This window comes from Colletotrichum acutatum, assembly GCF_030867785.1.
Source record: "Colletotrichum acutatum strain CBS 112980 chromosome Unknown BDZ83scaffold_27, whole genome shotgun sequence".
Classification (NCBI taxonomy): domain Eukaryota; kingdom Fungi; phylum Ascomycota; class Sordariomycetes; order Glomerellales; family Glomerellaceae; genus Colletotrichum; species Colletotrichum acutatum.
The window spans coordinates 353,930-377,309 of record NW_026849021.1 but is presented as its reverse complement, the minus strand read 5'-3'; the positions used below and the strand labels follow the sequence as shown (position 1 = coordinate 377,309).

Genomic DNA, 23,380 nt, shown 5'->3' with positions numbered 1-23,380 from the left:
ATCCCGTCGCTATATGGATTGTGCACAGGTCGTGTAGGTACCCAGACTACTTTCAGTGTAGCTCGCTGTTCTCTGATGTGTAATATAGACTCGTTACGGATACATATCGTATCTCCTAGAAGCTCTCAATCGTATTTTGCATATGTGTCCAAAAAGAGACAGCATAGGTTGTTCCTGTGTGGGATCGGTCAAGCGACTTGTTCACTTGCCAATCAAAATATCCGTGTCCGTATCTGTCCCGACCCATGCGTGCGCCTTTGAAATACCATGCTACTATTGCCTGATGAACTTAGCGGCAAACCCAAGACATTTAGCTGCCGAGAGGAGGGTACAGTGCCGAGTCTAAATGGATCGCCTCATCACTCAGCAGCCGGAACCTTCTTTGTTAGTATTGCACACAAAGCCACCACTGTCATTCGGAAGCAAAATGAGTCCGGAAGCACTTTGTTGCCGAGAAGAGGCGGTGGGGGCGCCGGGGCATAGAGGGGTCAGGTCGGCGCCTTAGCAATGCCCGCTCGCCGGGAGGAGCCGTTACTCCAGACGGCAGAGACGCTGATTGATAATACTGAGTGCGAAACCGTGGTGGATCTTGCGTGATGCATACACAATCGTGCGAGATCTCCGGTTATTGCGCGATAGCTCGGTGGAGGCGGGGTGAAGCTTGGAGACAGCTGTCCACCAGCAAAGCATATAAGCAGGTTGCACCCAACCTCCAAGCAACAAGGCAGATATCAAGTCACTCACAGCTAACAAGGTAAAAACTCATAAACAATTTTCAACTTTCCAATCCTTCAACTCCAACACAATCCTCAACCAAATTCAAGAGTCAACATGTCTGTCACTAAGGTCGCTGTTGTCGGAGTAAGTTCACATATAATGTCACTTAACGTTCCGACACTAATTCCGGTAGGGTTCCGGAAACCTTGGCCCCAGCATCGTCCGTGGCCTCATTGACGCCGGTTTTGAAGTCACAGCAGTCTCGAGAAAGGAGTCCAGCGCAACATTCTCCGCTGAGGCCACTGTGAAGAAGATCGACCTTTCCTCAGTCGAAGCTGTCACAGAAGTTTTCAAGGGCCAAGACGCTGTGGTCTCAGTCGTTGGAAATGCTGGATTCGGGAGTCAAAAGACCCTCGCCGACGCTGCTGTTGCCGCTCAAGTGAAGCGCTTCATTCCATCAGAATTTGGAATCAACACCCGCAAGGCTCGCGGCACTAAGATTGGCGGCATCTTGACCCCTAAGATTGAGTTTGTTGACTATTTGATCGAGCTTTCTGAGAAGAACAGCTCGTTCACGTGGACTGGTATTTCTACTGGACCCTTCTTCGATTGGGTAAGCCAACAATCGCTTTCTCCCATTCTTACATGTCAACAGCGTGCTGACCGAACATAGGACTTCAGTGGAGGCCTTCTGGGCTTCGATGTCAAGAACAAGGCTATCAGAATCTTTGACTCTGGAAATGAACCTGTTTCACCATCATCTCTTCCTTTTATCGGAAAGTCCGTTGCTGGCGTGCTCAAGAACACCGAGGCGACCGCCAACAAGTACATTGACGTTGCTTCCTTCACCACTACTCAACGCGAGTTGCTCAAGGTTGTTGAGGAGTTGACTGGCTCTACTTTCACCGTCAGCAACGTCAAGACCGCCGACCTGGAGAAGATCGCGGACGAGAAGCTGTCCAAGGGTGACTTCAGCGCCTTTATCGACTTGCTGCAGCAGTACAGCTTTGCTGATGGCAACGACAATGCCACCAAGGACAATGCGGCGATTAAGTTGTTGGGTCTGCAGGAGGAAGACCTCAAGGCTGAGACCAAGAAGGCTCTGGCCGCATGGAAGTAAAGATTTATGAATAACGAAATTAAGCAGATATTAAAACAATAGAGGCTATGTCCCTATCAAGTATACTTGTCTCGCTCGCCTGTTGCGGAAGCTTGAACATTGACTCTGTGAGGCATGATTATCTTGGTGGTAAAGACAAAAGGGGCGGTGATATTTCGGGCGCCGCGTCGCCGCGTCGCCGTAGGAACTAATGTTCAACATCCGACGGAAGGAGAATGATAGTAATTAGGTACTATAAGAACCTAGAACAGCCTGAGACGCTGAGGAGAGTTCAACCGACGTAAATGAGCAAAGTCTGAGACCGCCCATACGTTCCACATGCGATTCCCAATGTCCTTTCGTCTGATGGCAATGCAGCCGAAGCCGCAGATAAACTCAATCAAGTCGAGCTATGCCGTCGCCACTCCAATCGTTCGCTGGCCAAACGGCACTTCCTTTTCGGGAATCGCCCATCCCAGGCTCCGTCTAAACTCTGTCAAGAAGCTTGCACATACTTATGATTTCTCAACTTTGCCGTGCGCCCACAAGCGGTGTGCTTGCGTGCATCATTAAGTTCGCTTGCTCCGCAAATTCTTCAACGTCATGGTTGTGGGCGATGGTGCTTTAGTCCCTCAATATCCTACTTGCACTGATGAACTCGTAAACTTGCCTAGCCCTATTCCATCACCGACAACATCTTGCGAACATGCCTATCGAGATTCGGACTGCACTCGAGAGCGATCTAAGGCGGTGTGCAGAGGTCGGGCACGTAGCTTTTGGCAAAAGCCCTTTCACTAAAATTATGTTCCCCGGTCACGTCCCGAAAGATGGGTTCTTAGGGCTTCGTACAACCGACTTGATCAGGCAGCTTCGAGACGACCCGACCGTTCGGATGTTCGTGGCAGTAGACACGGAGCGAAGAGGTGATTGCGCAATCGTTGGGTTTGCCAAATGGCATGTCTACGAACATGGCATGCCTTTGAGCTCGGGAAAGCTGCATTCTTGGGGCAAAAGTTGTAATGAGGAGGCTTGCAGCTTGGTGTTTGGAGGTGTGGGATTAATGAGAGACCGTCTAATGGCCTACAAGCCGTGCGTTTGTGAGTTGTCCTCTTAGATCTTCAAGTCTGAAGAGTACTAGCTCCCCTAACGCTAAGTGATGGCAGACCTTCATATTTTAGTGACAGAACCCCAGTATCAACATCGCGGCGTGGGGCAACATCTCCTCGCCTTCGGAATACAGGAATCACTCCGGTTAGAGGTTCCGATATATCTTGAGGCAACGGAAGCTGGCCACTCTCTTTACCAAAAAGTCGGCTTTGACGATATCGAAGTACATCGCGCTGACTTGACGAAGTTTGGGGAGAACCGTCCTCACATGATTTGGGGAATGATCCGAGAACCCTACTCCTGGTTTCCCTGAACGACTTGCATATTTGAAAGTTCAGCATTGTTTAGTGAGAAGTAAATAAGGGAGAAATGTGGAACGAGATGAAATCTATTGCAAACAACCGTCTATCTTTTAACGCCATGCTATGCTACCATGTTCCTATCCCGCCTTATACAATGCGATGCTCCATGATCACATCCAGTGAATCCGAATGTTACTGTTTCCTTAGGAAGTGTAACCGGCAGCACGGTCAGCAGCAGTAGCCTGCGCCATCTTCTCTGTCCCCACAGAAACAGTGGGAATCCAGCCCTGAGGGTTAACATCAGTGCCAGTAGTAGCGATGCTGTCACCGGTAGAGTTGACACCGATGGTAATGTAGCCAACAAGGCCATCCTCAACGCTGTCTCCGAGAAGAGAGACGCTGATGAAGGGGCTGTAGCCGTCTTCGCTAGCGCTGGATAGAACAGAGTCCTCGGCATTGGTGGTGCGGTTCAGGGTCTCGAGGTGGGCGGAGTAGGGGCTAACGGCGTACACCTGGGAAAGGAGGTCCTCCTCGAAGAAGAGCTGTCCAACATGCTGAAGAGCGCTCTGGCTGAAACCAACACCGTCGGAGGCATTGGCTTGAACAGCCACGTGGATGTGGGTAGAGCGAGAAGTGTAGTAGCCGGGGAACTTGGTAAGAAACTCGATCATACCAGCCTCATCGGAGACCTGAATGCCACGGAGGAAAGTTTCATCATCGGTAGTGCCATCAGATCGCTTGCTCCAGCCATCAAGTAACTCAGAGGTGTCGGGGTCAATGCCAGTGAAGGAAGCGTATGAGCCAGTCGCATTGCAGGCCCAGATAGAGGCCGAGGCACCCTCGAGCGGCTCGCAGGTCTCGACATCAATGATTCCGATATCAAGGTAGAAGTCAATGCCTGACTGGGTTTCGCGGAGGTCGTGGCGGACCAACTCGCCGTCCACACCATAGGGGCCAAAAATGGTCTCAGGGGCCAGGAGGCAGGTGTTGTTCTGGATGCTGGTGTATTGAAGAGTGTTGCGCTTGGACATGCCGTGGACGTTGGGAAGAATATCGCCATTCTCGACGCGGCGCTCATAGAGGCGCTGAGAGCGCTTGGCAATGATTTCAGCTTTGCGCTTCTCAATTGCAGCAGCGCACTTATTGGTTGAACGGCCAGCGAGAGCTGCCTCTTTCTTTGCGTTCTCCTTGGTCAGCTTCTCAGGGTGAGCAATGACCTCGGTGGCGGCCAAAGAGAGAGCAGCAAGAGTGAGAGTAGTAAACTTCATCTTGTCGTATACGGTGCATGTAACTTAACGCCAGGACGTGGTGAGAGAGAGAAAGAGAGAGAGATTTCGATGTAAGTGAGTGGGAAAGTTTGGAAAGTAGTCTTAGTGAAGGTCTGAATGAGGTCTTGTTGCTGCTTCTGATGATTTAAAATCTCCTTCATTGCGGTAACTGCAGCTTTGCTTTATACGTGTGTCTTCACTCTGAAGTTCAACATGATTTTCTCGTTACCCACAATTTGGCATCCCCTTCCGCATGAGCTCCCATTACGACTACTCTGCGCCTCGACTAGGCCGTCCCGATAGAGTGGGTGTAGGATGGAGAACCAGGATCCGTATTCGTAATCCCTCGGTTCTGGTTGAACAGGCTCATCTGGTCTACTGGATTTTGCACCTAACGTTCCAGGAATAGAGTGTGGTCGTAGCTTAGCATGAGAAAGTTACGTGACTTATCCGTACATCCCCGGGATTCAAGAGGGAGGAAGGCAAGTTTTCTGCCCGGAACGTGGGTGATGTTGCGCTCGGGAGGTGGGAGGACAGGCCCACAATACCCGCTTCGTCCGACTCAGCCTACCGGGCCGCCTCCCTACTCTTACTGACACCGAGGCTCTGGCCCGGATTATCCCACCGGACGTCCTGTCACTGGGTGTTGGCGTGTATGTCAACGTCTCTACGGACCTCGCGAGACCTCTCTGACCGGGTTCTAGAATAAAACGCCCCTCCCGCATAGAACATTAAAGGAGGCGCGGATGGGATGAACACGACGACTCATGAACCAAACATCCGATAGCTTACGTCGCATCCAACCCCAAGGCTGACTTGAGGAATATGGCAGCTTTCATCGTGGTTCTAATTGGATATCTTTGTTTCTTGTCATCCGACAGGTCAAGTCATGAAGTAGGGGTCAACCGTGCCGGTAGACGTAGATAATCTCAACGCACTGCTTGATAAAAGTCTTTTTCAATGTGGCAATTCTGCATTCCGAGAAACTCGGGAATAAGCCACGCCGTTTGTTTTGGCGGAAGAATGCCTAACATATCTTCCATGTCCTGATCTTGCGTTGACTGACATACATGTATATGAATGATTGGCCTCGTCTCAATGCGCAACCTGCAAATATTTGAAAGTATTAATTAGTAAGGGAAGGGAGGTAGTTGGTTCATTGTGCGAAGACTTCAAAATATTGTGACCCTCTGGTCGCTTCGGTCACTCCGCAATACCCACCTTTCGGGCTCCCCCGAAAATGAAAATCAAGTAGAAGATCGCCGATTATTTATCTCCCGTACATGTGTTACCACAATTAATACACAATATCTTTGTCACAATGTGGCCCAATAGAGTCACCTCGAGTATGGGCTACGTGTGCAATGTTCTAGAGTCAGCGATTTTGGATCTACGATGAGAACTATCGAGAGTTGTGCGATGAAGACATTCAACCGTCGACTGTGAGTTTGGTTTTCATAGCTTCTTCGCATTATCTAGATGGTCTGCAGGTGGTGGTATCCCGCACGACATGAGTAGATACATCACATGCGAAATAACTTGGGGATGTCGTGGCAAAGTTACTGTCTCAATTGACACTGACACCAGGCCTTTCCATCTCACGGAATGGTGGCGAAAAACGAAGTACCAAGTTTGAAGATGAACGGAAGGTAATAAATACAATTTTGTTTCCAGTATTGCGGTCCCGGCATACATGATCTATCACCCTATCCCGAACCCCCCACGTACCGTTTCGGTTGGTCACCTGGCAAGGATCATGAAACTTGGGCGGGCTCACCATCAACCACATATAGAGCTCTGATATATCATTATATCGATGCCGTCAGCTGCCAAACATAGATCCGTTGGTCGATAATCGCACGAAGGCTGATAGTAAACGGGAAATGAACATGGGATTTTTGAGTGAAAAACTCCTGAAAGATACATCAGAGACACTGAACATCTCCGCAGTTGTGCTATCATTGCAGGAAGTGCTTTCACTGCTAGCAAATTTAAGCCTAAAGAGCTGAGCGAGATATGGCGACTGAATTATGTAGCAAGAAGTGATTCAGTAACATGAGCCTAGAAGCAGCCGCCTGGAATACCACATCTCGTTTGCGTCAGCCCAACAATTTTCGAGACACCACGTCGGCAAACAGTGTTGATCTAGGCCTCATAACCTGAGTCAAACGACCAACCCGTCACTGTAGATTGGGGAAGCCATTCACTCGTTGTTAAAGATTGACAATGGCATTCTGAAACCGGAAAGCTTGCAGACATCTGCCTGTATAGCTTCAGGCTTCAGGTCTTACGAAATATGTCTGTCCTTAATGCTGGAAATAATGCTGTTATTTGCGTAAGAAGTTGCAAAAAAATACCTCCTGATTCAGTGATTAATATAGCAGAGACTTTTGCCAGAGTCTGAACTGTTTTCTCAAGCGAAACAATGTGTTTTGTTCAATCAAGATCTAGATATCCTCGAGAAACGTCACAAAGGTTTAGTGCTCCGGAAAACCACTCGAGATGTTCATGGGTCAAGTCTTGAGAAGTTTCTGTAGCCAATTGAAAGGAGCATTGCTAAATGTGGACTTCAAACCCCCATGCCCAACCAAAGACACCTCGACAGCCGCCGATATTGACCAGAGACAGGAGACTCTGGAAGGTTTTGGTCTTAGCGACTAGCTCATTATCAATACCTCAGTGCCCATGAAGATCTTGACCCTTAAATGATGGAACACTAGCTCTAGTGATCTTTCGATTTCACTCACAGATCTTGTAACACGATCACAGAAGAGTCCCGGCAAGCTCTTCAGGTGAGCATCACCCGTGTGCGATGCTGACATCTTTGGAACTATTGAAATCGACTAATACAACTGTGTACTTTTCGTCGGATAAGTTCAAGGTGGTATGAGCAATAATCATCGAAAACGGATTCTAAATGGGGCTTCTTTTGCCGATGTTGACTACAACTAACTCCAGTTCAATTGAGCAACGGTCTCCAAGCGCTAGAATGCAGACTTTGACCACGACCTATTCTTGATCATCTTTGATTTATTTTCCTTGTTCGCCCAATTGGAGAGTGCAATTGTTTCCCTGGTTAAAGAAATGACTCTCTTGATGCTCGAAGTGAGTTACTGAAAAGAGCTCCTGTCCTCAAGCTTTGTTTTGGACACCTGCTGAACAATTGATGGCTTAGAAATTGTGCCTCGACCTCGTATTTCTTTCTTGAAGATACTTATCTAGACGCATCGTCAACTATATATTTCGGCAGGGATCCGAAGCTAGGGTGTGTGTGATTTGACTGCAACGTCCACATATGCCAGCACGAGAAAAAATCGCATTCAGGCCTCAATCGATCTTATTCTTTGCAGTGCACGTTCACTTCCATCATGTCGTCAAACCACCCCATTGCTCCATCGTCGATGTATTTCGAATCACTCAGAAGGACTTTAACGGCAAATCCCAGCTTATGGAACGGACTGACACTTGAGTGCGCAATCTGCAGAGACCGTATGAACCTTGTTGGAGACGGTTTACCTTCCTCAGAGAATATTGGTTCTGATGGAGTCAGTCGTTTGCATCAAGTTCATGGTCATCAAAACTTTGCGAATCTGCACCCACGTTCGCCCAAGAATGCCATCGTCCTACCGTGCGCTCACATATTCTGCAAAGGTTGCTTGTTCATAGTCTGTTACTCAGATTACGGTCTCCAAGACTTCCTGCCCACTAATGTGTACCCAAGACCCGATCCAGTCTGTCCAGCTTGTCGAATCAAACTGGTCTACCCAGATTGCGAATTTCGTTGTCGTTTTCCTGGCATACCATTCCCACGCTCGAGCCAAGCAATGAATATCTTCCCCCCAACACTCCAAGGTGGTATCACGCAAGGTTCACGTAGATGCAACTCATGTCGGATTATCGCAGCCTGGTATGACTTGCAGGACCGCGTTGACCGCGTGATGGAAGCCTCTATGCCTTATGACAATTGGATCATTACCGTTATGCCTACTCGTATTGCGGGCCAAGCCTGCTTATGCCGCACTGAGGTGTACTTGGAACGGACATTTGGAGAACGACTCGCCCAAACCGCGCGCCATTTGCGCATCGATACTGGGTTATGGCCTTGGTCAGGACCGCAGGTTTCTGATCAACTGAAATTTGTTCTGAGATGGCGGACGTGAGATTGAAGGATAGGTAAATGTAGACAGAGCGGAAAGCTAATACTTCCATGTTCTCGCGATCTTTGAATAGAGTCATAAGATTATTTCATTTCTGATCAAGGGAATTTCCCACAAACGAACGAGTTCGGTTTCAAGTCATGCAATAACACCCTCTCCGGTGATCCATGCACAGAGAAAAGCTGGCACCGTTGAATGCTATGTTTATACTAAAGAGGCGTCATGTTTGTTGTACGGTGTGTAAGACAATGAGCCTTCGTGTCTCTTCAACGGTGTTCCGATGTTTGCACGACGATGGTCCGACCGAATGTCAAAGCGCTTTTTGGAGACTCCGTATCCGCTTGCCAACCAAATAATAGTATTCAGTGAGCTGGATGCCTGACCGACAACTGCACGCACAAGGTTTATGTCGAGAAACATTGCACCGCATATCGACGCCTTATGCGCCAGTGGACCAAAGAGGGCAACATTGCCCAACTAGGTCCCACTGGTGGCCGTTTTCAAGCTTCGCGGCTTGCGCAACCGGGGATCGGAGGGGTTGCCGTGAAGCGAGAAATGGGCGTATGACTGGCCAGTGACGTCTCCGTGTGAGCCTAGCACGCCGATCAAAATTGTGGGAGAATCTCACTTTGCGGGGTTCATTCGTGGGCGGGAGGAAATTTCTTGAGACCCGAGACTAACACGAATAGGTATTCGCAGGTCATCACTTGTCAACGATCATATTTCCCCGATGACGGTTCACCAACAGGGTCCTCTGTTTCTCAAAATACCAGTCAAAGAACATTATACGAGGAGCTCAGCCACGACCGACAGTCCCGACAAAGCGGTCTGGAGGGATGCTGGTGACACTGCGCGGCCGTATGTCCGAAAGCTTTGTTTGCTGCAGGATTCGGGTGCGTACAGACGAGTAAGACCTATGTAAGACCCAAGTCTTCGTCATGTTGATCGTTCGTATTTCCGGAAGAGCACACTCGTGGTCAGGGTTGGCCGATGCAGGAAAGCAAACGCATGATCACGAAGACGTGCCGGAAGATCAACAAATTCTGTGAAAGACATCAAGAAGTTCGGACATGGTCAGAATTGGTATAAATCCCGCTGAGGTGTCCTCTCCCACTATTCCGGTTCTCATCTCCTCATCATTCCAATCATTCTCAGCCCTCGGACCGTCCAAACTCCAACTACAGCAACAAAAAACAGACCTCAACGCTGCATACCCGAACTCTATTCCTCTTGAAGCTACATTCAAGACCCTTTGAACCCCTTCCAAAGACCAAAACCCTCTTCATCCGTTCAATCATGCAGTTCCCAATCATCATCGCAACCGCAGCGGCCCTGTTCCTCGGGGCCGAGGCCGGTGCTGTGCCCCGTCAAGACCCCCATATCACCGACTTCCGGATCTGGAGCGAACAGGGGTGCGGAGCGGCCGGTAACCTCGGCGTCTGGACCATCACCAAGTCGCAGACCGACGTGTGCCAGACAACGTTCAACGCACCGGACAATGTCGTTAAGGCCATTCGCCTAAGCAGCCTTACAGAGGGCTGTGAGAGTAAGACCCTGATCAACCGTCTATCATGAAGCAAATGACTAATTCTAGCCAAGTGACTGCCTACCCTACCGCCGATTGTGGAGAGGGAGGTCGCCAAGTCGGCGTCCAGACTTGCGAGGAGTGGAGCGATGTCGCCGACAACTTCTTGAGCTTCAAGGTCACCTGCTCTTAGCCTTTCCCGCCACTTATGGGGACCTTCGCATTTTCTGGAGTTTTTTGATTTTGTTTGACGATTTGGGACCGGAGAAAACGGTGCATGGATGCATGAGTTGGAGTTGAATGCAGACACAGCATACTTTATGGACCACCCCTTTGGAATCACGACTGACAATAACGACGCCAATAACTAGGCTTGGCATGATAATGATAATAAACTCCTTAGATACTACTTTCTAAGTAATCGGACACGATCATTGATCTATAAATAAATCCCGACGTGGCTTTCGCGTAAGGAATCAGAAATGATGGCCAAATTCTCTAGGTCTAGCGTACACATCATCTCAACGAGCAGTCAAGTGAGACATCTAAGATACATTCCCAGTAGAAATGAATAGGCATGGGCTAGAGTTTGCGTCTAGGTAAGGTAAACCTCCGGAGAAAGCACGTGGTTTGCATAGTGGTGGACATGCTCTTGATGGTCCCCGAACGACACAATTACCTACGAATACTCGAGAGTAGGTTATCGGCGATCACACTCGGATCAGTGTTGTCGTTATTTCAAATCGAAATTCCCATGAAGAAATGCTCCAAGGTTCCTGAAAGCACAATTGTCATAGCTTGGACCCTTGAACGTGGAGACGGCTCTTAGTAGTTTGGCGCCTGTCCTAGAACGGGGTGAGTCTTGAATGCATGATGTCAAGAAAGCCATAGTATCGGCACTAGCGGCACTTCATCGTCATTGCGCCCGGGTGCCCACCTCGAGCTACATATCTTTGAGATTTCCCAGATTATGATACCAGACTTCATCACTCGATTCTTTGAACATTGAGTTAAATTCCCTCTCGGTGCTTACTATATCGAACCTGCAATCATCGCAATCATGAGCCAACCAATTGGACTGACAACGATCCCTAGGCTGCTGCGTGAGTGCTAGACGCCTAATATTAGCCTTGAATATGTCCGCTTGAAAGCTAACTTGCATCCTTGGGTAGCTGTCACGGGCACGTTCGCGCTCCCATTCACGATCTACTACGCATTCCTTAGCCTTCGCGTCGTCAACGAGCGTCTGAAATCTAAGCAATACTTGGGCGACAACTCCTCAAAGCCTGGAGCGGACCCCGAATCATACAAGGCCAATGCACTCTATCTTGCTGGCCGATCGCATGTCAATTATATCGAAAACGTGCCGCTTGCTTTCATCCTTGCTTCACTGATCGAGGTCAATGGAGGAAACCGCAAGACACTGAGCTGGCTGCTCGGGAGCTTCTTTGCCTTCCGTGTGCTACATGCTGAGCTTGGAATCATGAAGCCCGAAGGCATGGGCAAGGGCAGACCCATCGGCTATTTCGGCAGCATCGGTGTTCTCGGTGCTTTGGCAGGCTACGGGGCTTTCTTGGTCAAGGGATATTGGGGATACTAGTTGACCTACCTCTCAATACATCGAAATTGTAGACAGGTTGAAGATAAGCAAAGACGAGAAGGTCCAAAAGCGAATCGTTCAACCCACTTACCCTGTCAAGCTGCGAGGAGTGCCAATGTGCACTGCAGCTTTCTTCCTACTATTGCGGGGCTAAGAGAGATTGTGTGGACTTCAGAACCAGGGATTTAAGGATCTATGAATGCCCGCGAGTGTAGCCACTTATTAAATTTACTTGGGTTCATCGGCTGAAAGCATTAAGTCCACACCAGTCAGCATCTGTAATCAAGTCTCCAGTCCATTGCTGGGCATCGGTGTTCTCAACCATTAGGCAGGGTACCGGGACAGTTGATCGCAACTCTTGGTGGGAGCATCGCTTGAGGGCCTGCATAAGGTCGCTTCGCTATTTCCCCGCCTGCAATTTATTAGACGCTTACGTCGTTGGACCTCACCCAAACCTTAATCACAACAGTCTCGCATGATTCGCTATTTCATTACAATGTCCCTGGATTAACGGCAAAAACACCTCCACGAAGCCCAATTAGTGTACTATCTACTCCCGGCTCTTGGCGCCGAGCTTGGTCGGGTTCCTTGCGCTCTCCACGGGTGATCGTAGAATGATTCAGGTACGGAGTATTAAAGCCGTCAAAGATCGCTCTGAAATAGTACTTCTGCTTCTCGGAGGCTTTCTCGTACATATTCTGACCCATCTTGCCTGCAATGCACTTCTCTAAGATTGTCCTGCTTTTCGCGCCTCTGATGGCCATGGCTAGCCCTGTCACCTTGGAAACAAGACAGGACAACACTTGCTGCTATCAAACCGAGGTGAGGAACGATCCATCCGATCTGTCGGACGCCAGCTCGCTAACGCTTACACTGCCCAGGATGTGAACGCCCTCATCTTTGTGACCAAAGGCCAGTCATCTCAGACTCTTGACACCCTTAACTGGTGCTATCTCCAGGTTGACCGGTATGCGGATTCTCCGAATACTTTTATCTATTAACTGCAATCTGATTCTTCGGTGCTAGCGACGCGACTGATCCAGACAATTGCGAGAAGGCGACGCGATCGTACTGGGCTGGGTACTGCCCCTCGGATGGCACAAAGGTTATCCCGTGCCCCTAGGTGCCGTAGTTCGTGAAGTCTGCGCCACGCAGACGATATGCCATACGGTGTATGTTAGCAAGTTGTAGGCAGTTGAGCGAAGCTGCCAATGAAGTTATGAGTTTGATCATAGCCTTGAATAGCTGCTTACGTTCCAAGAACTCGGGTCCTCGGTCCTTCAATGAACCCACTCTCTCAATCAGCCCTACACCATAATGAAACTTGTCTCTGTTCGCGATTTAAGTACAAGGGCTCCGCCGGCCTTCGCTATCGCTACCAGTCTACCAGACCACTCGGGCGATTATTCTGGGATGATAGCGTCAAGGCTAGGCTCAGCTCGGCTGACATGGCAGGGGACCATCCTCGTTCCCGTGCTTAAACTCAACACGACCAAATGTTACCAGTCTTGATTGGCTAGTATGACAAGCATCACCGTGGCTTGAGAACCACGAGGACAATAACTCCGCCCCTCCTGCCTCCTTCGGTGTCAGCCTAAACGCTCACCGTAGGCCTCCCCGATAATAGCTCAACGCGCACGGCGCAGCAGCCGGGAGTATCTGGCTCCGCCATGCAGCTTTCTACTTAAGCTTGTGCGCGCCATCTTTCCCAGGTTTTGCATTGTTCTTAACTAAATTCTCCAGCATTTCAACGTCCGTACACACCCAAGCCAACAAACCTACATAACTTGACCGTACACGTAAAGATCCGTAATCGACGATAAACCCGAAAATCCCGCGACAAACCAAGACCTTCTGCGTTACATAGTAAATACACCATGCGCAATCCTTTCAAGCCAAGACAGGCGCCTTCTCAAAGCTGGGCAGGGAGACCGAGAGCTCTGTCAGCCGATGACCCAGTCTTTAAAGACCTCGACGATGATGAACGGAAGGGTATCGAGAGCAACTGTAGTAGCCAACAACAAAAGACGTCACAAGAATCAAACAGAGTGCCGCTGAAGCCTTCTGGGTCGGATAGCGCCGTCTCTGTGGGAAGCGGATCATCTTCTCATCACAGCGTCAGCACTGATATCGGTCAAGGCTATGCCGCAATCGCAGGAGCTTTCTCTGGCACCGACCACTCTGGACATTGATCGGGGAAGAAGGCGTTGTGCTCTTCTCGAATTCTCTGGCGGATTCTCAGGCTTGTGGTTCAAAGGGATACTTCTTTGAATACGCAGGAGATGAACAATGGAGGGCAAGTCATGTTTTACGAGCGAAAGATACCCAAGAAATCCTTTATTTAACAACGGATTGAACCGCGCGAAGTAATCAGCAAGTGATATACACAGACCGCGCTCCATCAGTCAAGTAGAACTGTCCATCCTTGTTGGCAACAGGAACGCAAGAATGGTCCTCGTATGGGTTGACCGTGCTGACCGTAGCCTTTCCACTGCACCCGGCATTTGCCCAGAACTTGAGCTTGCAGACGTTTCCGCCTCTGTTTGCGAAGAATGCCCCGTAGACACTTCCCGAAAAGTCTTGGCACCGACCAGAGGAGACGTCAAAATTGTTGGTATAACTGCCAGCACAGCCTCCGTCGTGGAAGACACCCAGGCTGACAGCATCGCGCTTCTGCAGTGTAGCGGGCATGGCGGCAGCTTGCGCTCCGAGGACCGAGACGAGGCCAGATAGAACTTGCGTGAGTTGGACCTGAGGTGAATGCAGTTAGCATGCGTATTCTGTCAAGATTTGCTACTTTAATGAATCTACCATTGTGAATGTTGGGTCTTGTCCTCAATCACTTGGGGATTTTGTAATAGTCTGATCGCAAAGTTGATGTTGTTGTCTATTAGTCGTGGCATTTATAGTCTTTTACGCGCTTGTAAAGTTCTCTAGGTAGGCAGTTCTGAAAGACCTAGATACACAACTCTACTCGCATTGAGCGGGAACGTACGACTAGGGATACCTAGACGAACCACTGGCGGAGGGGAATTCGCAGCAGACTCTGAAAGAAGAAGGCAGTATCGGAGTTCCGCCCTTCACAGGTATAGGTTTCCATTTTCTTGGTACATGAAGCAGACAGTTGATATCATCATCAACAGAAATGTCTCTGAGACCCATAGTTCAGGGTCATTGCCCGACTAGAACATCTGTCCCGAGCGACTAAGCCCGCTAGTAGTATAATTTCCATGTGCGGTGCTTACTCACACTCCCTTCAAGCACTGCTGCCTATGAGGCTGTTACTCAGCACCATGACACCAATGTAACATCAACCTTTCTAGATGCAACATATGCTATTCGATCAGCCGATAAAAGACATACACAGAGATCTCTTATCAAAGTCCCTGATCCATGGGATTCGTCTACATGGATATTCATGAATCGGGGTTTGGGAGTCGGGCATATCTTGGCCATCAGAATCTAAACTGTCATATGGAGCGACGACCTCATGAATTAAGTATACTGGAAACCGTTTCCAAATTTGAGAAGGGGTATCATGATTGCTTCTCCTACGCATGAGAGTCTCTGTCAACTACATAGCCTAACATCAACTTATACTTCAACCTGCTTTGAGTTGCCCGGCAAAAGGACTGCGACCCCTAATCTTCTCCCCATAGATACACAGCAACCAAGGGACAAGCGAAAGAAGCAAACCAATACCACCTAGTAGACTTCCCGCAACACCATACCCAAGCCTCTGGAACATGATGTTTGTGAACAAAGGGAACACTCCGGCAAGCAGGTTCCGGCACATAGACTGTGCTGCTAGAGCGGAGGAGGCATATCGGTGGTAGGTGTCCGCCAGATAGTTGAAGACGGCCAGATAGATGGTGAAGATGCCAACCGTCACGGAGGTGATTGCGAGTGCCGGCACGATCCAAGGGACGTTGGGAGACGAGCTCCAGCCAAACCAAAAAAGCCCAATCGGTAGGAAGAGTGACTCAGCACAGGCAGAGTATAGTCTCCCTTCCGGCGTTGCCATCCGCCGAGGCATGAACTTCTTGAAGATTGGCTCCTGGAAGATTGTAATCGCCGCCCCTATTACTGATCCAACAATGACTGAAGTGTAAATACCTCCTACCTGACTGCTGTTGAAGCCATGCACGGAGCGGAATGCCAGACCGATACTGTTGAACTGCATGTATAGGATCGCCCACGCAAACGAGACCCAGGCAGAGAACCAAAAGACAACGGATTCGGTGCAGAGGAGTTTCAGGGGGAAGGAGAAGCTCCGCCATATGATACTCATGTCAAGCTCAGGGCCCTCAAAATGGGCGCGGAACCTAACGCGAACAGGTTGCGACTGGCCCTCGCCCAGCTCCTCGGTGCCTTGACGGAGTCCGTTCTTGTCCCCAATCGGCGACGAGACTCGCAGCAGGCGAATGCCGTCGAAATGGTTGTTGAGAGCCACGCACTTCCGCTCAAGTACAACATTACTCCGCGTCTCGGCGAAGAAGAAGAAGATGGCTAACGTCGTGGAACCGACAGTGATCATTTGCACGTAGAAGATCCATCTCCAATGGAGGTTGTCGACGATTATACCGCTAATCATGGGGCCTAACCCGGTCCCAATCATGATTGTAAGCGAGTAAAGGGCCATAGGCGTGTTGCGATTCTCCTTGTGGAATACGTCTCCCACCACACCTCCGGTCAGCGTCGCGAAGACTGACGCCCCATTGCCTGTAATCAGACGAGAGACCAACATGCCGGGGAACGACTGTGTCACCGCGCAGCCCAGGGTTCCCAGGAAAAACACGGCACCTGAACGACGAAGACCCAGTAGCGGCCGTAGATCTCGCTGATCAAAGCTAATATCATGGGCGCGAAGCCGAAACCCAAGACGAAGAGGGTGATGCCTAGGTTGAATTCAGTGTTCGTGAGACGCCATTTCTCAATCAAGGGGGCAGCGGCCATGGCATATGCGCCGGCAGAGTAGGCGGCTAGAGTCGAGGCGAAGAAGGTTCCAAAGAGTACCGTTATCTTCTTCCGTAATGGCCATGCGAATGGTGATTGGTATCTAGTATCGAGGGATGATGGGCAGTCCTCCTCGAGGAGGCCCTCGATGCCGTTTGATCGCAAACATTCTGAGAGCTGGAATGCTGGATCTAGCGCATCGATGTTGAGAGGGATATCAATCACATCTGCTGTGATTGCGGTTCTTTCTCCAAGCGCGGCTGGATTTGATTTCTCCTTGACATGGTCAATGTTCATAACCTCGGTTATGTTAGACCGTTCAATGTCTGAGTCGCCCGCGGAAATGTCATCCAGAGGCAAAGGGACTTGGCCCATGGTTGAGTGTGGTCGCATCCTAGGCCATCTGCGTCGGTGATTGCGATAGTTACATTGAGCAAGTCAAAGATGACGCTGTGGAAAACTCACTTCGCGCGCGCGTTGGGATGCAACGGCACCTTAGATCCATCGCTTTTGCCCTCGACCTGTTGAATCAAACAGCTGCCAAGTGATGCGGGCACGGAGACTTCTCCGCACGCCGCGTTGTGTATCCGCTGTCCGTCCACACCTTAGGGAGTCGTCCGCTGGTCAGGCTCCGATGATCGGAGGACCCTAGTCAATCCTCTGCGTCATTGTTTCCATCCGGTCAACCGGCTCTATGTACAACTACTAACGGACGGATACACCTCCTCATTATCATTGTGCAGGGTTATGCGACTGGCTTAGTGAGAGTGCCAGGGAATGTTCATGATCAACCATTAATTGGTACGATCGGCCATAGTCGGTGACCACGGCGATATTGCAGACGAAGAGAGTCCTCATGGTTTCTCCAACTGCGAATCCCATCGCCACTCCTTAGTTTTGCTACTTGCAACGCACGTGGGAAACAATAAAGGAAACCGAACATGAGTAGCCCCTTTTTATGAAGACAGCATTCTTTATACATGTCCATTGATCGACCAAGCAAGCTTCCCCAGGATCGCGTGGCAGATCGTTTGGATGAGACCTCCGCAGGATCGGCGGTTGAAAGCGTGAGCGGTCCGGTCCGCGGCAACCCGCCGGCATGCTTCCTCAACCTAAAAAGATGTACAGCCTGGTTCATTGGCACTAAACAGGGGGAAGATGCAGCACTTTCCCCAGAAGACTGGAACTCAGAGGGGTTATCGGGGAAATGCATGCCTTCTGCGGGCAAACAGATCGTAGGGCGAATATGTCGGCTAATATCTCAAGCTATCAGGACGCCTCCCCGGAACCAACTATGGTGCGGGGTACGGCATCTTATCTCGGCCCTTGTTCTCTACTTTTGGAAAGGACTTAGATAGTATTGGGCAGAATGAGATATCAGTAGGGCCTGTCAAGATCGGAGTCACTTCGCCGGATATCTCAAGTCTCATCATATTACTCTCTTCTGGCAAGAGTTGGTCAAGAAGGGATTCTTGGCAACTCACGGATTCCTTGTTTCCCGACCGGATGCCAGTGATGGGCAAGCGTGGATATCACGTCTCCTTCGCATCAGGGTTCACCTCCCTCCGACGCTGACTAACACTCGTGAGATATAGCGAAACTGGGCTCAAAGCCCACGGCTCAATCCCCCCATAAGTATCCCTCGGCCGATGGATGCATTCTCTTTACTCATACAAATTTGAATCAGATTGATCCAGTGTGCCTATCAATAGACTTCCCCAATCCTCAACCAAAATAGGTGTGCTTTATGTGCCATATATGAGTCGCTTTTCTTCGGGCTTGCCATCCCTCGCGATGCAGCCATCTAAATGAGTATAGTGACGCAAAGTTGATGTTGGGACAGCAACTCTGGTGAGAGGGGCTTAATTACTATTTTCCAAAATGAGTAATCGGGAAGCTCATGCCTGGGTAAACGAGGTAAAGGTCCCAAGTCTCACCTACCTCGCTTGGCCGCGGCTCATTGGCACTATCACGCGATGGTGGCTATGATGGCTTCATTGCGCCCAGCCTTCGCATGAGGAAGGAACCAAGACTTCGGTTCAATATGCTTACCCGTCTCGTCTCTTTCCCCGAGGGACAAGACACATTTGGGGACCTTTTGTGAAGCAAACCTTTTCAGCTGAAGATCAGCGAGGTGCTGATTTGTTGATGTTCCCCGTCGCTCCCGAGAAAAGTTGGAATCCAGTCTCGCCACGAGAAGATGCTGCCTGGCGAGTCCGCAAGCGCGTCTAACCCCTGAGTGTCATGCAAACTCTGCGCGGGATGAGGATCATATCCCTTGTCTGAGATGCAGCCTGGAACTCGGTTACAACCGATGGAAGGGTGCCCAGACCTTGCCATGGTTGCACCATCGGCATCAGATCTCACGCACTAGACTGCAGCTCACAGCTGGTACTGACTCCAACAGACGATCTAGAGGTGATCATTAGATTTGCCCACCCGGAAGGTCAGATCATATTATTGCAGCGAGATAACACGAGAATTCTCACAACATGTCATGAGAAGGCGGTGTGGTGCTTAATGTGTTCATCAAGGCATAGAGGGCAAGCGCATAGCAAGGCGTTGAACAAGTCCCAACGCCGTGTGAATCTCGAAATGTGCACCTACAACGAGAGAAGCGCCTTTATTTGGCCGGCATCGTCAATATATGCCAGGGCAGGTGAAGTCGAGATGCAGCTTGTCCCAAGTGAAGGATCATCGCCTTACCCAGCCAGACACGACCAACTTTGAGCATAAACGGCAACTGGGGCAACAGACACTTTCTCTCTTGAATCAACTACAAGTTGCACGTATTTGAGTGGAGAAAAGTGCGAAATGAAGTACACGGACAAGGACATGAGAATGAGGCAGCAATTACTATCGGGGTCATAGATGAGACGAAGTTCATGACCATGTTGTACAGGTGAGTTTGGGTTTGTGCATACTTCACCAAAAATAAGGTGATTCTCATCAGATAGTACCTTTCGGAATATATCTGATAGTCTCGCCACTATCCCAATGATGGAGCATTCACACTGAATTGGAAGAAGTCATGGTGTTCCTTTGCTGCACGATGTGTTATGAGCGTGAAGAGGTTCGCCCGCAAAGCTCAATTGACGCCCCACGGGATAAAACCGGGTCCCAACGCCAAAATTTTCCCACTTCAAGCCTTCGACATCTTGTCCTCAGATCGCGTCATCGGCCGAGTGGACCACAAACAGAAACTATGACACAGAACTTTTCGCACCAGACCACTGGGACTGCGGGATGGGAAGCCTATGTGCTTGTCCTTTGACAGTTCGAGAAAATGAGCTAGGGTCTTGGGGGCCATGTTGGGGGTCCAAAGAGGGTCTCGAAGACTCCAAGAAGCCTTTCAAGGAGCTCCAGATGCTCGCAGCTCCATCCTCCATGGTCCCTCATAGGTAAATCTCGCATGCGGATACCCTCGGCGCACCACTGGCGGTTAGACTCTTGAGTCTCTAGAGCCTCCCGATCCTTGTATGTCGGGACAGTGACCTTTGGGACCTTTTGGTTTTTGGCTGGGCATCATGTTCGTATGTGCAAGGGTGCCTACTAATGCGGCGCAACCTCAACTGCTCACCCCCAAGACAACGAGCCGATTCCACCCAGACGAACCTCTCGCCACATGGCGCCAATTCGGTGTAAATAAGACGTGATCTCCTTGGCGGGGCCAGCTCTGCGACAGACATAAAGTCTTCTGGCAGCCTTCTGGTTCATCGCTCTTTCGGATCGTCTTCCGTTCTCCAGTCTTCCGTCTCCATCTGGCGTTTTTCCCTGGTCTCTGATCGTTTACACCCACGACGACAGGATCAGTTCACTGTCACCACATCGTCAAGATGTCCAAGCTCTTAAACAAGTTTGGCGCCTCGTCGTCAGCCACTGCCGCCGACGGTGATCACAACAAGCATGGCGATCTCCCTGCCGCGACAACTTACGATAGTGAAGTTGGTGAGTCTTCTTCACGATGATGGTCGCGGAGCGCTCTCCGTGGGCTGAGCTCTGCTGTCGCACAACCGCCATCTTGCTAATCAACCATCCCAGGCCGCATCGAGCACGCCCGCGAAAACAAACGAAAAATCGGTGTCACCACTGCCATCTTCCTCATCGTCAACCGTGTTGTCGGCACCGGTATCTTTGCGACACCCGGCACCATCTTTGCACTCTCTGGTAGTGTCGGTCTTTCCCTCTTCATCTGGGTTGCCGGCATGATTATCGCACTCGCCGGTACCGCCGTCTATCTCGAATGGGGAACCGCAATCCCCAAGAATGGAGGAGAGAAGAACTATCTCGAATATGTCTTCCGCAAGCCAAAGTTCCTTACCACGGGCCTCTACACCGGATACGTCATCTTGCTCGGCTGGGCTAGTGGTAACTCTGTCGTCTTTGGCGAGTACATTCTGCACGCCGCCGAGGTCGAGGTCGACCGCTGGAACCAGCGCGCCATCGGTCTGGCTTGCATCACCACCGCCTTCTTGATCCACGGTCTCGCCCTCAACTGGGGTCTGCGCCTGCAGAACCTTCTCGGAACTATCAAGCTGGTCATCATTGTCATTATTATCCTTTGCGGCTTCATTGCTCTCGGCGGTCACGTCAAGCTACCCGAGGACCAAAAGCCCAAGAACTTCCAAAACGCATTCGAGGGAACCACCGGCAGCCCCTACGGTGTTGTCACTGCTCTTTACAACGTCATCTGGAGTTACATCGGGTACAGCAACGCCAACTATGCCCTCAGCGAGACCAAGAACCCCGTCCGTACCCTCAAGATCGCCGCCCCTGTCGGTATCATTACCATCTCCATCCTTTACATGCTGGTCAACGTCGCCTACTTTGCCGCTGTCCCGAGAGAGGAGATCCTGGAGGGTGGTCGCCTTGTGGCGGCGTCCCTTTTCCGTAATGTCATGGGCGGCACTGCTGAACGTGCTCTTTCGGTCTTTGTCGCCCTATCTGCCTTTGGCAACGTTCTCAGTGTCATCTTCTCCCAGGGCCGTCTCGTCCAGGAGCTTGGCCGCGAGGGTATTCTGCCTTGGTCGCGTTTCTTCGCCAGCAACAGACCCTTCAACGCCCCCTTGGCCGGTCTTTTTGAGCACTGGCTGATTTGCGTCATCACCATGCTTGCTCCCCCTCCTGGTAAGAAAACTCGCTAGAGACCTGTGTCATGATGCATGCGTACTAATACATTTATAGGCGACGCTTACAACTTCATCCTCAACCTCATTAGCTACCCCCTCGCCATCATCAACGTCTTCGTCGCCGGCGGTCTCGCCTACCTCTACCTCAACCGCAAGGAATGGAACTGGAACCCTCCCATCAGCGCCAGCCTACCCGTTGTCATCTTCTTCATGCTCAGCAACATCTACCTCGTCATCGCACCATTTGTGCCTCCCGAGGAGGGCCAGAACGTTTACGAGAGCCTTCCCTACTATCTTCACTGCGTCGTCGGTATCGCCATCATCGTGGCCGGTGGTCTTTACTGGGTTGTCTGGGCCAAGATCCTGCCCAAGATTGGCAAGTACGAGTTGGTTCGCGAGACTGTTGTCGATGAGATTGATGGCTGGGAAAGGAATGTGTTCTTCCGCAGACCTTATGGCGAGTCTGTGCCTTCAGAGCGTCATGTTGGGTCTCCGGAGCCTGAAGTTGCCAAGTGAACTTCGTTCGCCGCTCACTCTGACTAAGCATTGTCATCATATATTATTTTCATTATACCCTAGAAGCATAATTTACCAGTTTAATGTCATGAAGGTCTACACTTTCACCTGTCTTGTCAGTACACTGTGACAGGGGGGCCAGTCAAGTGCCTTGAAACCTGAATCTCTGCCACTTGTGGAATGATTATTGGCACATGTGCATTTCCTTAGTACATCATGTCAGCAGGCACCCAATGAGATACGTCTCAAGGAGTTCTACTAAGAGATGATATTGGCATCGGATACATCCAGGCCAAGCACATGTTATCACACCTAGCTCATGAGCGCTTAGAAGCGTGGACCTCGTTAGGTTCACCGGCAGGGGGTTGAAGCAGCGCCTCATTAACGATCGGCATCTCTGCAGACCGGCGATCAGATCACCAGTGTATAAGCCTGGTACCATGCTATTCTGCGAGGGTAGAATCGACCTGCATGAATAACGGGGCTTAAGTTCTCGAGGATAGGAAGATCACCTAGTCCCGCGGCCTTGAGGTACGTGATGTTATGCAGGCCATGGAACTTTCAGCAAGTCCCGATATGCGTGAGCCACTGCCTCGGACGCCAAATTGTGAACAATCTCGAAGTCGCCGATAACACAGCTACAACCTTGCGACTCACATGCATGGGTGGTCCGGTTAAGACGACTTAGATAAATATGTTCTTTGTGCGATTCGGACCCTGAGAGAACTTTCAAGTCTCAAATACCTACTAAGGCTAAGGAGGTTTTCAGGGGGGGGGGGGGATATGTTGGCGAGGCCAAGATACGGCTGAATCTACTAAACCAAATAAATGAATGACTGCATAGCGGGTCATGCAAAGCGGCCCGAGAAGCTACGAATCCGACCTAAAAGTCAGGGCAAACCACCAAGCGAGACCTTCGCCCGCATTATCCTCCGCGGCACCGCCGTAGGTATGACCACCCTTCGCCTGCGTCTGCCTTAGCAAAAGCAACTTTATCAATGTCT

At 50.3% G+C, this 23,380-nt stretch overlaps 9 protein-coding genes across 9 annotated transcripts; 6 read left to right on the top strand and 3 right to left on the bottom strand.

Moving 5' to 3' along the window:
• Positions 1-690: 690 nt before the first annotated feature.
• BDZ83DRAFT_614184 (NmrA-like family protein) lies at positions 691-2,141 on the top strand. The gene is made up of 3 exons (XM_060507815.1): positions 691-861; positions 911-1,330; positions 1,391-2,141. The coding sequence occupies exons 1-3, from the start codon at positions 832-834 to the stop codon at positions 1,835-1,837; spliced, it is 897 nt and encodes a 298-aa protein (XP_060367180.1). The 5' UTR covers positions 691-831; the 3' UTR covers positions 1,838-2,141.
• Positions 2,142-2,522: 381 nt separating this feature from the next.
• Positions 2,523-3,236, top strand: BDZ83DRAFT_718077 (acetyltransferase; the record flags this gene model as incomplete). The annotated part of the gene is made up of 2 exons (XM_060512023.1): positions 2,523-2,913; positions 2,980-3,236. The coding sequence occupies 2 exons, from the start codon at positions 2,523-2,525 to the stop codon at positions 3,234-3,236; spliced, it is 648 nt and encodes a 215-aa protein (XP_060367179.1).
• Positions 3,237-3,428: 192 nt separating this feature from the next.
• On the bottom strand, positions 3,429-4,493 carry BDZ83DRAFT_729160 (Intradiol ring-cleavage dioxygenase; the record flags this gene model as incomplete). The annotated part of the gene is made up of 1 exon (XM_060512814.1): positions 3,429-4,493. The coding sequence occupies one exon, from the start codon at positions 4,491-4,493 to the stop codon at positions 3,429-3,431; it is 1,065 nt and encodes a 354-aa protein (XP_060367178.1).
• A 5,453-nt stretch (positions 4,494-9,946) lies between these two features.
• BDZ83DRAFT_750376 (uncharacterized protein) lies at positions 9,947-10,368 on the top strand (the record flags this gene model as incomplete). Its single annotated transcript, XM_060513909.1, has 2 exons — positions 9,947-10,196; positions 10,250-10,368. The coding sequence occupies 2 exons, from the start codon at positions 9,947-9,949 to the stop codon at positions 10,366-10,368; spliced, it is 369 nt and encodes a 122-aa protein (XP_060367177.1).
• A 762-nt stretch (positions 10,369-11,130) lies between these two features.
• Positions 11,131-12,050, top strand: BDZ83DRAFT_614181 (membrane-associated, eicosanoid/glutathione metabolism protein). The gene is made up of 2 exons (XM_060507814.1): positions 11,131-11,278; positions 11,348-12,050. The coding sequence occupies exons 1-2, from the start codon at positions 11,236-11,238 to the stop codon at positions 11,773-11,775; spliced, it is 471 nt and encodes a 156-aa protein (XP_060367176.1). The 5' UTR covers positions 11,131-11,235; the 3' UTR covers positions 11,776-12,050.
• Positions 12,051-12,492: 442 nt separating this feature from the next.
• On the top strand, positions 12,493-13,967 carry BDZ83DRAFT_649955 (uncharacterized protein; the record flags this gene model as incomplete). The annotated part of the gene is made up of 3 exons (XM_060510331.1): positions 12,493-12,597; positions 12,657-12,742; positions 13,643-13,967. 3 exons carry the CDS (start codon positions 12,493-12,495, stop codon positions 13,965-13,967), a joined length of 516 nt encoding a protein of 171 aa, XP_060367175.1.
• A 178-nt stretch (positions 13,968-14,145) lies between these two features.
• Positions 14,146-14,589, bottom strand: BDZ83DRAFT_649954 (uncharacterized protein; the record flags this gene model as incomplete). Its single annotated transcript, XM_060510330.1, has 2 exons — positions 14,146-14,526; positions 14,587-14,589. The coding sequence occupies 2 exons, from the start codon at positions 14,587-14,589 to the stop codon at positions 14,146-14,148; spliced, it is 384 nt and encodes a 127-aa protein (XP_060367174.1).
• Positions 14,590-15,070: 481 nt separating this feature from the next.
• On the bottom strand, positions 15,071-17,169 carry BDZ83DRAFT_772481 (major facilitator superfamily domain-containing protein). The gene is made up of 2 exons (XM_060515385.1): positions 16,579-17,169; positions 15,071-16,534 (listed from the first exon to the last, which is right to left on the bottom strand). Exons 1-2 carry the CDS (start codon positions 17,122-17,124, stop codon positions 15,377-15,379), a joined length of 1,704 nt encoding a protein of 567 aa, XP_060367173.1. The 5' UTR covers positions 17,125-17,169; the 3' UTR covers positions 15,071-15,376.
• A 3,398-nt stretch (positions 17,170-20,567) lies between these two features.
• BDZ83DRAFT_718074 (amino acid permease) lies at positions 20,568-22,376 on the top strand (the record flags this gene model as incomplete). The annotated part of the gene is made up of 3 exons (XM_060512022.1): positions 20,568-20,622; positions 20,773-21,858; positions 21,916-22,376. The coding sequence occupies 3 exons, from the start codon at positions 20,568-20,570 to the stop codon at positions 22,374-22,376; spliced, it is 1,602 nt and encodes a 533-aa protein (XP_060367172.1).
• Positions 22,377-23,380: the final 1,004 nt, after the last annotated feature.